Raw genomic sequence first — 12,156 nt, forward strand, 5'->3', positions numbered from 1 at the left:
CACAGATTAAGCATAACCAGAATGTGGACTGATACAGTTAAACAAGGAAGATGCTGTACCTTTAGAGTCAAGTAATCTAACCTAGCACTCTTCTAAGCTTGAGACAGATTATTTCATAAGGGAAAGCTGGTATTTCTTTTCAAGTCTTCTTTCCTCTGTTAATAGTGTGACTTAAACCTAAGTTGTGGCTTATGAAAAAGGAGATTTTCCTTACAATATCTTTGGTAATTGCCAAGATTTTTAAAGAAAAGTTGGTTTAGGAGAGCCTTGGCACAGTTTTTCAGACCATAGTCTGGGGGATGGAAGAAAAAAAAAAGAAAATTAAGGCAGAGATCTAAGAATCTATTAAATTTATTGGAATTTTCACATTAATTTTAGTAAGGGCAAAATCTTATCCTTTGAGATTATCTCATCTGCAATAAGTCTCCAAATGGTTTGAGGTCCACCTGTCTCTAGCAAATGGCACACTCACTATCACAAGGGTGAGATCATAGTCTGATGTTAATGGAATAGGGATTAATAAATCACATATAGAGTAACCAAAGGTGGATCATCATTAGTACATATTGTGTTTACATTCTGCCATGGCTGGTGTCCTACAAATACCTTATAAATTAGGATATAGATAGATCTGTAGGTGCTTCTCTTGAGTTCATATAATTTCACTCCCTCTAGAACTGTAGTTATTTATATTTATAAAGCACTTCAGTTTCTTTCACCAACCAGCCTTTGATTATTTATTTATTTTTAAATTCACTTACTGCAGTTGGGTAGCTGACCTTCATCTACACTGAGCTTTTGCTGTGCTGTGAGATGTGTTGGTTGGAAAAATGCTAATTGACTATCAAGGAGAAGGCTGGAATAGGCTTTAACTGCCTGTAACGCAATTCTTGTTTTGAGACCCTAAGTCAACAGAGGGGAATGGAGAATTTCAGATCTATGGGGAATTAGAGGGAGCATCCTCTGAGACCCAGAAGGATGGATTTTACAGGGGAGAGACTACATTTAGCCTGGCTTATTTTCATGACATGGTGAACTTGTCAACCTCTTTGAGTTATGGAGTGGCTCTCAAAGTCAGCAGAGAGAATTATTTTGACCCTTGTATGGTCTTATTAGCTGTTTAAGGCTTTTGATGAGTAGAGCAAGTGTTTCACTAGCGGGTCATGGCACCCAAAAATCAACGTATGTGTACTTGTATAACATCCGCACAAGACTGGTCCAGTTTAGTCCTGTGTGAAGCATTTTATAATGCCCTCCCCTGCTCTCTAAGTCAATCAGAAATCCAAAATAAACCTGGATGGTTTTAGTGAGCAAGTATGCCCCTGTGGAAAGGGAAGAACCTAACTTGATCACTCTGTAACACACAGCCTAATCCAGCTACACTTCAAATAATGCCCGGAATCCTGATCCTGTTACATCCCTTTAAGATACCCTCTCTGAATTCCAAATGTGTCTTGGAGGCCTTACAAAGGCTGCTGGGGCAGCACTCTGTGAAATGTACACAGAGTGTGAGAGTACTTTATTTTAAAGGGTAAGTGTTCATGATACTGCTTTTGTACTTTGCAGCTCCCACATTCAGGAGCCACGGGTTGCTCAGACTGGGGGTGCAACAAAACTACTCAATAGAATTTCTTCTCATTTACACTGTGTAAATTGTTTATGCTAGTCTTTTTTTGGACAAAGAGTGAAGATCATATTTATCTGTACTGGACAAGAACTCTACACCTTTGTGTGTACTGGTTTCCAGAAACATAGCCTATCATTATTAGGTTTCATATGCTTAGCAGGAGACTTAAGCAAAGCTTAGGAATTGTAGACCATGTGCTAGAATTCATCCTGGCTTTCATGTTTATGCGTTCAAAATCCTTCTCTCGGACACACACTTTTCTCGAAGCAAAGAATAAAATAATGTGTAAACCTTAGTGGTTTTCCTTTATGTACACTATTAAATGGTCCATGATTGAATAAGCAGTAAAATTATTCATAAGCATGAGAGGTGGTTGACAAGAAATTACTACTGCCAATTCAATAAAATGGTAATGATCATAGACCATTCTGGTGTTTTATTTAGCTCTTTGAAGCTACTTTAAGCCTTGCTTTGTGGAGTTCTAGTGTGGTCCAATACAGAGCACAGGAGTAAAAAGTAGCAGTAAGTTATTCCTGCAATAGTTTTATAATCTAGGCTGAACTGATTTCCTTACACTTCATGAAAAGAAATGTCCTGACTCTGAGCTGGCACTTGAGGATTTGTTTTACTCTTGAAGGGAAGAGCCTCTCTTACCACCACTATCACATCAGTCAGCCTGTTTATTTTGGCAGATGAAAAGTCTCTTCAATCTGTGTACTGGTTTTGACTGGTATCAAGTAAATTTTCTGCATTATTGAAGAAAATCACCTATGGATTTGTGCTGGAAGCAGTGTTGATAATTCAGGGATGTCTTAGTTATTGCTGAGCAGTGCTTACACAGGGTCAAGGCCTTTTCTATCTCTCAGACTGTTCCATCAGGACCATGTGGAGGCTTGGGGTGCGTGAAACGTTGGAACACAGCCAGGGCAGCTGATCCCCACTGGCCAAAGGCATGTTCCCCCGCAAACTGTGTCACACTCAGCACACAAACCTGGGGGAGTAAGAGGCAGGGACGTTCCGAGTGATGATGTTTGTTTTCATAAGTCATGGTTACATGCGATGGAGCCATGGAGATGGCTCAGTACTGGCCTGCCAACGGGAAGTAGTGAGTGAATTCCTTGTTTTGTTTTGCTTGCGTGCACGTCCTATGCTTTATCTGTTAGACTATCGTAACCCACAAATTTTCTCACTTTTCCTCCTGCAATTCCTTCATCCCTATGCAGGGACAGTGCCTAAGTGACTGAATTGGGCTCCTTTACCCCAGCTGGGGCTAAACCAGGATAATCCAGTTGTCACTTGTCTCAGTTTGGTCTCTAGATGTTGACAAGAGTAAGTCCATGGTCTTCAGATACTGACATACGTTCTGGTTCATGCAGTTGAAATGAAACTTTTGTTTCCTCAGAACCTTTGACTCTTATTTTCAAGTGAATTCCCCTGCTTTTTCTTGATCTGGGTTTTTTTTTTAAAGTTTTAATATCAAGTTGCATTTTGAGAAGCAAAAATGTGGAAAAGACATGTTTATTACTTTAAAAAGTATTAAAATGGCAATCCACTCTTTAAGAACTATGTTGGTTTCAAAATGGATTGTGCAACAAAAGTCTTTGATATGGAAACTGAGAGAGTTCTCAGTTAAGTCAGTGTTTTCTGAATGCTTCAGAAAAGCATGAACTTTTGAGAATTAGGCTTCAAAATAGAATCAGACAGGCTTAATGATACCTGCCATTAGCACCCTATAGTTCTACAATGGCATGAGACTGGGAATACAGACTGAGCAGGGTGGCTTAACTCAGAACAGCACTAACCTAATCAACGACACTCTGCTTTTGAAATTATTTGGTCAGTGATGAAACTTCAACCTTCTAGTGCTGGTGTTCTCTCATTTCTGTGTGATGGGAGCAGGGGGCACAGGGAGCACAGATGTTAATGCGCTGACTTTCTCTTAATGTCCTGAAGTAGGCTGTTTCAATTAAATGTTTGTTCCATACAGGAAGCACTCAGGAGGGGAAAAGACAATGCTCCAAAAGTGGCAGGTAAGCTAAATCTTTGCTGCATGTAATTAAGGAAAGAATTTCACCATACAGATATGTCTTCACACAGATATGTGTGTGTGTGTACACATGTACCTCAAGGCCTAAGCTGTTCTCTTACTGCTGGAGGTGAGGTTTTTGGCAAGAGGAGCACAGTATTTACATCTGGTTATTGCAGAGTTTTTGCTCCTCCTGCTATGAAACATATGTTGCTACTGTCTGGCAGATTAAGTGTGATTTTATGCACATTTTTAAATTGAGACCAAAGAGAGCCACCTAGTTGAATGCCTGTTCACAGGTCTTCTATACAGCTAAATCAATGCACAGATGTTTTGCTGAGCTGGGAGACATGTTTGCTTTTCTGTAGCCGTGATCTTGGTGACTCAAGGCAAATGAAGAAATCCATACCTTCTTGCTTATATGTAGCACTTTGTGCAGCCTTCTCTGTATAGGCAGTTGGCCAGGGTTTTCCAATATCCAGTCTGCATGCTTTTGGCTCACTTTTAAACCAAGAAAAAGTGCTCCATTATGCAAATACAGCATAAAAGCACTGTGTGATTATAGACAAATGCAAATGGCCTGTCTGAAGAAGAGACGGAATGAAGACAGGTTCTGTGGAATGGATTGATGTATGAGAGGTATTGTGTTGATCTGAATGGCAAGGGATGATTGATTTCACTATTTACATAGTTCTTGTCCTAGTGGACCTGGGAGTCGCAGGCCTCTGAGGGTGCCTTTGCCTGGTTTTTAAGGGGCAGAGTCTGGAGATTTTAATTGTTTCCTTTCTCTACAGAAGAGGGAGATCAGCAACTTTGATTACCTCATGTACCTGAACACTCTGGCTGGCCGCAGCTACAATGATTACATGCAGTATCCTGTGTTTCCATGGGTCCTTGCTGACTACCACTCTGAGGTCAGTGCTGGCTGCAGAATTCCATATTTTCTATGGTAGAAACTGCACAAAGGATTGGTGAATGATGCCATTGAAGCAGAGAGGTCTAGACCAAGGGTTTAAAATTTGAAGTAGTTCATTTGAACTGTACTGATTCCATAAGATTAACTATATTTTCAAGTAATCAGACTGAGGATCATGTTCTGTGGATGAACATCTCTTTAATACAGACCTAGTTAAGGACATGCTGCATCAGTTCAGCAGATAGGCATGGACAGGTTTCTGTGAGCACAGAGGAGGAGTTTTGGACAGAAAAGCCTTGAGAGCAATTTTCAACCTGCCCATGTCCTTTATTTGTGAAGTTCCAGAGGAGGGTAAACCTGTAACCTTCTTGTATGAGTGAAACTTCCAATACAGCTTTGCTACTCCCAGTGACACTGGGATAGTTATGGTGTCTAAGATCTTAAAATCTGCATCTCTGCTTGGTTTCTTTTCAGACTCTAAACCTCACTGATCCTCACACATTTCGAGACCTGTCAAAGCCCATGGGAGCACAGACTGTGGAGAGGAAACAAAAGTTCATCCAGCGCTTCAATGAAGTGGAAAAAAGTGAGGGTGAGTGTTTTAGGAGGCTATTAGACAACAGAGGCTTGAGTCCCATCAGAACACTCAAAAACTTTTCAGATTTGTGGCTAAGGGAAACACCATTCCAAGGAGAGGCTCTCTCACTGCTGTATACGAGCTGACTGACAATTCAGAGAGAAATGTCTCTTTGAAAGAAATGCAAGTACCACCCTATGTGCCTTGGACTGCTGCATTCGGTTCTCTTCCCTTGGACAGGAAAAAAAGCTACAGCAGAAAGCAATGTTCCCTGGAAAAACTGTGCTGTAAGCAAAGCTGCAGACATTAATCTTATTTGTTAGCTAAGCTACATGTAGAAGACTTCTGCATGCAGGTTAACAGCTACCTTAAGAAAGAAAACAGAATGTTGAGGCTGTTGACCTCTGAAGATCAAGAACTTTTTTGGCACTACTAGAGAAAGGGATGGTCTTGAAAGTTAAAGGCCTTATTCTTCAGCAAATGAAATGTGGAAGGCAAAAAATGAACATAGTTCAGTACTAACTGTGCACATTCAATGCATGTATTAAGTGCAAGGGGTGTTGGAGCTCACAGGTCTTTGAACACATCTGCTTAAAATCCCTGTTCCCTGTTTAGTTGTATTGTGGCAACTGGATGCTATGGGCTTGAAATGGTGAGGGTTTTTTATTGAAATCTGATTTGTGTGCAATTTCCAGGAGACCTGTCAGCTCAGTGCCATTACTGTACTCACTACTCATCAGCAATTATAGTGGCATCTTACCTGGTCCGAATGGAGCCGTTTACCCAGACCTTCTGTTCTCTGCAGGTAAGGGGGCGAGATAACTTCCCTCCTACTCCTTGTTATGAGGCATGTAGTGAGTTACTGTGGCTGTGTAATGAAGGGGGATTAGTTCTTCTGACATTTGATGTACTCTATATGTGGACTCAGGGCTTATTTGGGGCAACATGTATGCCAGGAAAGTTAAATTCAGTGAAAACAGCTTAAGGGCACCATGGTTGATGTGAGGGAGAAGGATTATTTAGCTTTGTGAGAGCTGAGGCATGTGAACAGATAATGTTTTACTGTCTGTCTGACCGTAAGCTTCTGGTATCATACCACATGAGACTTGGTATGATATTCTATAAGATGACAGCTTCTATGCCCAAGTACAGCCATGCAGCTACTGGCAATTACTAGGAGCTTGCTGTGGTGGTGTAAAGAGCAATCCTGGGCCAGGTGAGGACATGTAGGTTCTGGTAGGTGTGAAATGATAGGGATCATGGGATCAACTTTCTGAAGTGGGATGAGATTACATCCAATGCTCCAGACAGAATATTTTGTGTAATCTTGTTCTGAACTTGTTACTGTTTATACAGTGTCAAGCTGGCTTTCACCATGGAATTGAATTTATGGAAATTGATTGTTGTGTACCTTTCCCATCTGCCCAGCATATTGGGACACCAAATTTCCCAATTGCCCTTTTCAGCAGGCAGTTGGTAATGCTCAAGCAAATACACTTGGGCTGTAGCAGAGACTTGTTACCCTCTTTTCTGTAATGTGTTGTGCTATAACGGGGGCTACCAGGAGGACCAATCCTCCAAGGTGTATTTTTTAAAGAGTATCTTGCTGAAATCTACCTAGCCTTGTGGAAAAATACAGGAAGATATCTTGGCCAGAGTATTTCACACTTGGAGAGTGCTGTATGCATAGTGCGGGATGGCCATGTCTCCTGCAGCTTTCCACGTGCTTTGCTGTTGTGGTTTGGGTTTTTTTCCAGTGAAGTAATACAAATAAAGTGCTGTGTTAATTAAGTAATAAGCCCTATGATATTGGCTGTTACCAGCAGTAGCTGATGGGTTAGGGAACCACCTGAGGCAATGGTTGCCATCACACTCTGTGAGCCATATGTTAGCTGCAGTCATGAATGACTGTGGAGCAGTTATTTCTTGTTGTAAACAACAAAGGCTGTTGGATCTCCCTGGCACACTTTTCATGCATAATGAGTTCACAGTCTGAGTGAGTGCTTTGTGGCTGTGTTTGTGTGAGCAGCAGGTAACCAGCAGTTTTGTGAGCATAATTATCTTCAAAGGCTACTGAGATCTCAAACATGCAAAAAATGTTCTGGGTGTGGACCCACTAAAAGAAACTGTTGAACTCCTTCTGTTCTTATTCTTTTGCTTTTATGTTGGTGCATGTTCAGCTGAGCTCAGTGTTGTCATGTCCCCCAGGTGACTGGTCCCATGGTAGCTTAGGAATTGCTAACTGTGAGATGCTTTCAGGCAAACAGCAGATCTGAGAACTGTATGATCAAATCAACGTCTGGTTGCAAAAAGAGAACTCCCATACTTAAGCCCTTGGAAGGGCATTGCTGCCTTTGGGAGCTGTGAAAGCTTTTCAGAATCTCAAAATGTGAAAAAGCTACATTTATATCTTCAAATGGACAGTCTGAATGCATGACAAGGACATGCAACAGCTTGGGTGCACTCTCTGTGAAAAATTGATGTTGGCATAACATTTTGTCTCTCAAGTCAAACAGTTGATTTGCACCTGACCCACAGAAGCATTGAAGTGTGGAAGCATTGCCTTCAGTAGTGGGACTGCACAGGAGAAACCTTACTTCACTTTTTTTAAAGTGTATTGAAATCTGACTCTGGATTAAAGTTTGTATGAGCTGTGCATATTGTACTGGAATGGAGGAAAAACTGGCTTATCAAACAGGTATTGGTTGGTACCTCCTGGGATTCTCTTCAAGAATTGGTCTCAGCACCACAAAAGATCAGTAAGGTTTCCATGTTTAGTGCCTTTATTGGAAAGGCATTCTAGGACCTACCCTCAATATTGAGATTTGCTTTTGATCAACTCAGCTCTTTTATTCCCTTTTATTCTTATCCCACTCTTGTATTTCAGCTGTCAGGTTGACTTTTCCTGACATTTCCCTCTCAAAAGTACTTATAGAGAGCAGGGTCTTTACTCTTCCATGGTGTTACTGACCCTCAAGCAGTCACTACCAGCAGGGAACAACTTCTTAGCATCTCTGGGCATCTTGTAAGTCTTTGCACCTTCATAAGCAACTCTTAGAAACATTGAGGTTCTTTGGGTGTTGAGCACCACCAAGGTGATGGAATCTTAGTGTTACAAATTTGTGAAGTTCTGAATTCTCCCTAGAGACCATTTTGCCGACTTGCTTTGCATGTATCCTGCTGGACTGTAGCTTTAAAAAGCATATTTTTCCAGTATTTTTGATGACAGTAAGGCCTCTACTGAAAGGAAAGAAAACAGACTTACTGTGTCTAGCTGTAGAAAAGTCATAAGAGTTCGTTGTCTTGCAATCTAAAAGCATAAAGCAATTCTTGATTCTCTTTTTCCCTTTCAGTGCAGTTTTTGCATTCATAGAGAGAGAAAACTCATTAATTCTGATATAAATATATGCAAATAAATTTATTAATATAGGAAATGGGAAAATCAGTTATTGCTTCCTTTATAAATAATACAGGCTTAAGTTTTAAAGATATTACTTTTCCCTAAAATGAATTAGACAGCCAGGGAAAAAATCACATTTTTTCGTGGTGGTAATATCTTTAACCAGATTTGTCGCGCTAACAGCATTTCCTATGTATATATTATTTTTATTTAATACAGGTAATCTTTTTATTACAAATCATATTGTTTCTCAGGAGATTACCACCAGCTCTCATAAAAGCTGCAAAAAAAGATGAAAAAGCATCAATCACCACCAGACACAGCACACTGTGTGCAGATTAAATATACAAAGCCCTTTAATATGCTTCAATGAGATACTTGTTAGCTGTTGATTTATTTATAGTCCTCCTTCTACTCTGTTTTAATTTCAATTTGAATTTGACTCCAAGGGTCTCTGCCTAATAATGATCAAGAGCAAGATGACCTTGTGCATCAGATTAACTCCAGATAGGCTTGCTCATGTGATTAGCCACTTTTTCACTCTGTCCCTTGAATGGGTGTGGGAAGGCTTCACAATTGTCACTGGTATAAGGAAGAAGGACGAGGAGCTAAAGCAGAACTGTGCTGTCATTTAGAGATGAGGCTGGACCAGAAGCCTGATCAGAATTCACCTTAGGGGAAAGAGGAGTGAGATCTTTCCATCTTTGTTAAGATGGAAAGAATATATGTTAAGATTTGGTGTAAGTCTATCTCAAAAGACAAGCAAGGAATGGGGCTTCAGCACTTGGGGTTTATTGACTATTGTCTTCTGATAACTTATCCATGAAAGTATTTTCTCCCTAAAAAAAGATTTGGCAAAAATTACTTCTTGACTTGCGGTTGCCAGACTGAGCAGAGCAGATCTAAAGGAGCTGCAAGCTAAGTGTGCAAGTACTCAGGGAGAGTCAGAAGGACAGTGGCTCTTGGCACCAGAAACCCATGTGGGAACTGCTGCTGGGGTTCATCTGATCTGTGGGAGTGGGATCCCATCCTCACAGCAAGGACACTTAAATGTTGTTTGCCTGTATAAGAGATTGCAAAGCTTCAGCTGATTGCTACTGTGCAGAAGAACAGCATCCTCCTCATCTGGCACATGCAATGGTCTGCAGGCAGAGAATGAACTAACTGAAGGTTTTGTTTTCCCAAGACGGCAGCCATAGACAGAACCTGACTGCATCTCCTATCTTAAACAGATTGGCTCTTCCACCTCATCTGTGTTTTAGCATCTTCATTATACAATCCCAATGGTTTATTCTTTTTGCCTAGGGAAGCAGCTTTGAGGATTGAATGGCTGAGGGTGAGCAATCATTCACACATGTTCACTGTGCTGCAGATCTATTTAAAAGTTCTCATTCTATCTCTGACAATCTCTCTTGAGCCTGGCAGTGGGCTGTAGAGTTATGTCCCATGACATATGATCCAAATTAATTAACCCCAATGAGAAATATCTATATTAGCCTGGGAGCTCTGCTGTCAGCACCTGAACAGCACCTGAGAAATAATTCAGTTCTGAAAGTTTGGTACAGTTAAAAAGTCAGCTTTCCTCTAAAATATCTTGGTGTTTCTGACAAATTCATTCAGGTGATCTCCAAAAACTGATTTTTATTTGGTTATTTCCATTATTATAGGAATTTTATGTTACATTAAATTCTTCCATACTTCATGTAGGGTTCCATATGTAAAGGTAAACCTGGATTTTCACAAATGCATACAGTATCTGAAATCCCATTAGAAAATTCTGTTGGAAAAATGGTTTCATTAGAAGGCATAAGTCCTTCATTCAGTAAGTGACTTTTATTTTCATTTTCCCAGAGGCCTTATTTTAGAACGACATTCTGGGATACTAAGGCCACTTTTGTCTAGTGTTTGACTTTCATTAATCCAAACTTATTTGAATATTCTCAAGATGTGATCTCTTTGATTGCTTACCAGTTCAGCTCAGGCCCCAGAAATTCTTTTTTTCTCCCCTCTTTATGCTGTCCTTCCTTCCCATACTGAATGACCAGTCTCTGCACACTGGGCCTTTCCTGTTTTCCTGGATCTAATTAATGTTACTTCAGTGGTCACCTCCCCTTCTCCAAGGATTTTTTTCGCAGGAGAATTACACATGAGATTGTTCACAACTGTTTGGGTCACAAGTGAAGTGGTCCATTGCTTGCAAACTACTCTGGGATGAAATAAATTAATTGCTTTCAGAAGCATTAAAAATGGGCATGGGGATATTCTCAAGCTGTCCATCTTGGCTCCTGCTTGCCCCTGCTGTTGCAGGCTGTGCTGAGACTCCAGGCTTTATGGCCTCTCAATACACATATATATCTACAAATCAGGACTAAGAGAGCTCCTGGCAAGATGACAGTGTATGGAGCTAGGACAGATCTTGAGACATCCCCTTATCAGTCATGTGAAAAGGGGCATTGCAAAACTGGCTAAGATGCTTTAATGTCGCAGAATACTCACACTGAAGTCCTTTGGTCTGTCTCCATTTCACAGGGTGGGAGTTTTGATGTTGCAGACCGGATGTTTCACAGCGTCAAGAGCACGTGGGAATCAGCATCAAGGGACAACATGAGTGACGTCAGGGAGCTCACCCCTGAGTTCTTTTACTTGCCAGAGTTTCTAACCAATGCAAATCACTTTGAACTTGGTAAGTTCTAGAAGGGACATTAGTGTTCCTCCAGCATCCTACCAGAAGGAGAGATCCAGATGATATGTTGAGAGTTGGTCTCTGGACTATGTAGATGAGTCTTTCTAACCATGAGATCAATTTTTATTCAAATAACACTACAAGAATGCAAGCTTTGGAAACTGAATTATGTCAGAAGGACCAAGTTTCCAGCCCAGGAAAAGAAGCAAGTAGTTCCTATTAATTTCTGGGCAAAAGAATTGCATGTTTTGTCACACAAAAGTTGAGTTTTATATAACCAGTCTAGTTGACTGCTTTTGAATGTTTGGCCATATTATCATATTTGTGTAACTACTGAAAATGTATTCTTCTTTTGGAGATATGTCAATTGCTAAATGGTGTTGGTGAAAGGTGGTTTTGTTTTTGTTTTTTTACTCTGCACGAGATCACAAGGTGATTAGTTTCCAAATGTTCTCATTCTCATCTTCAAAGGTTCTGCACAACTCACATGAACTTCATACATTTTCCCTGTCCTCAAGCAGCATCACAACCCCCTTTGAATATACACTGTCACTACTCCTTTCTGCATCCCTGATGAAGGTTCAGAGAGAATCCAGAAAAAACAGTAGTCAGAAATAGGCATGGCAGTTCTGACTCACTTCATTTTACAGGACGTTCACACCATTTGCAATGCAAAGCTGCTTTCTTTAATAGAAAAAAAATTCTCTAATTGGGTAACAATTAAGGCAGAGGAAAAATACCTGAAGAATCATCCTGAATTTGTGACAGCAAAGGCAACTTAACCCATTCAAGTCTAGCTAAAATTGGATTTAATGTATCAGTGAAATGAGGTATGCTAAAAGGTAGTAATCTTTATAGTTTTATATATATATAAAAGAATAAGGGAAAAAAATCTGTTAGAAGTTTGTTGTAAGATAAGAAACAATT

General features: G+C 40.3%; 1 protein-coding gene across 1 annotated transcript in view; it reads left to right on the plus strand.

The window, feature by feature from the left end:
• The window catches only part of WDFY4 (WDFY family member 4), a 120,293-nt gene that overhangs the window by 86,844 nt on the left and 21,293 nt on the right, over nt 1–12,156 (plus strand). Inside the window, exons 48-52 of the mRNA XM_059851534.1 lie at nt 3,615–3,657; nt 4,448–4,567; nt 5,044–5,161; nt 5,842–5,951; nt 11,076–11,229. Of these exons, the coding sequence (XP_059707517.1) occupies nt 3,615–3,657; nt 4,448–4,567; nt 5,044–5,161; nt 5,842–5,951; nt 11,076–11,229 (545 nt within the window). The remainder of the gene's footprint in view (nt 1–3,614; nt 3,658–4,447; nt 4,568–5,043; nt 5,162–5,841; nt 5,952–11,075; nt 11,230–12,156) is intronic.

Source organism: Haemorhous mexicanus, chromosome 7, assembly GCF_027477595.1.
Source record: "Haemorhous mexicanus isolate bHaeMex1 chromosome 7, bHaeMex1.pri, whole genome shotgun sequence".
NCBI lineage: Eukaryota > Metazoa > Chordata > Aves > Passeriformes > Fringillidae > Haemorhous > Haemorhous mexicanus.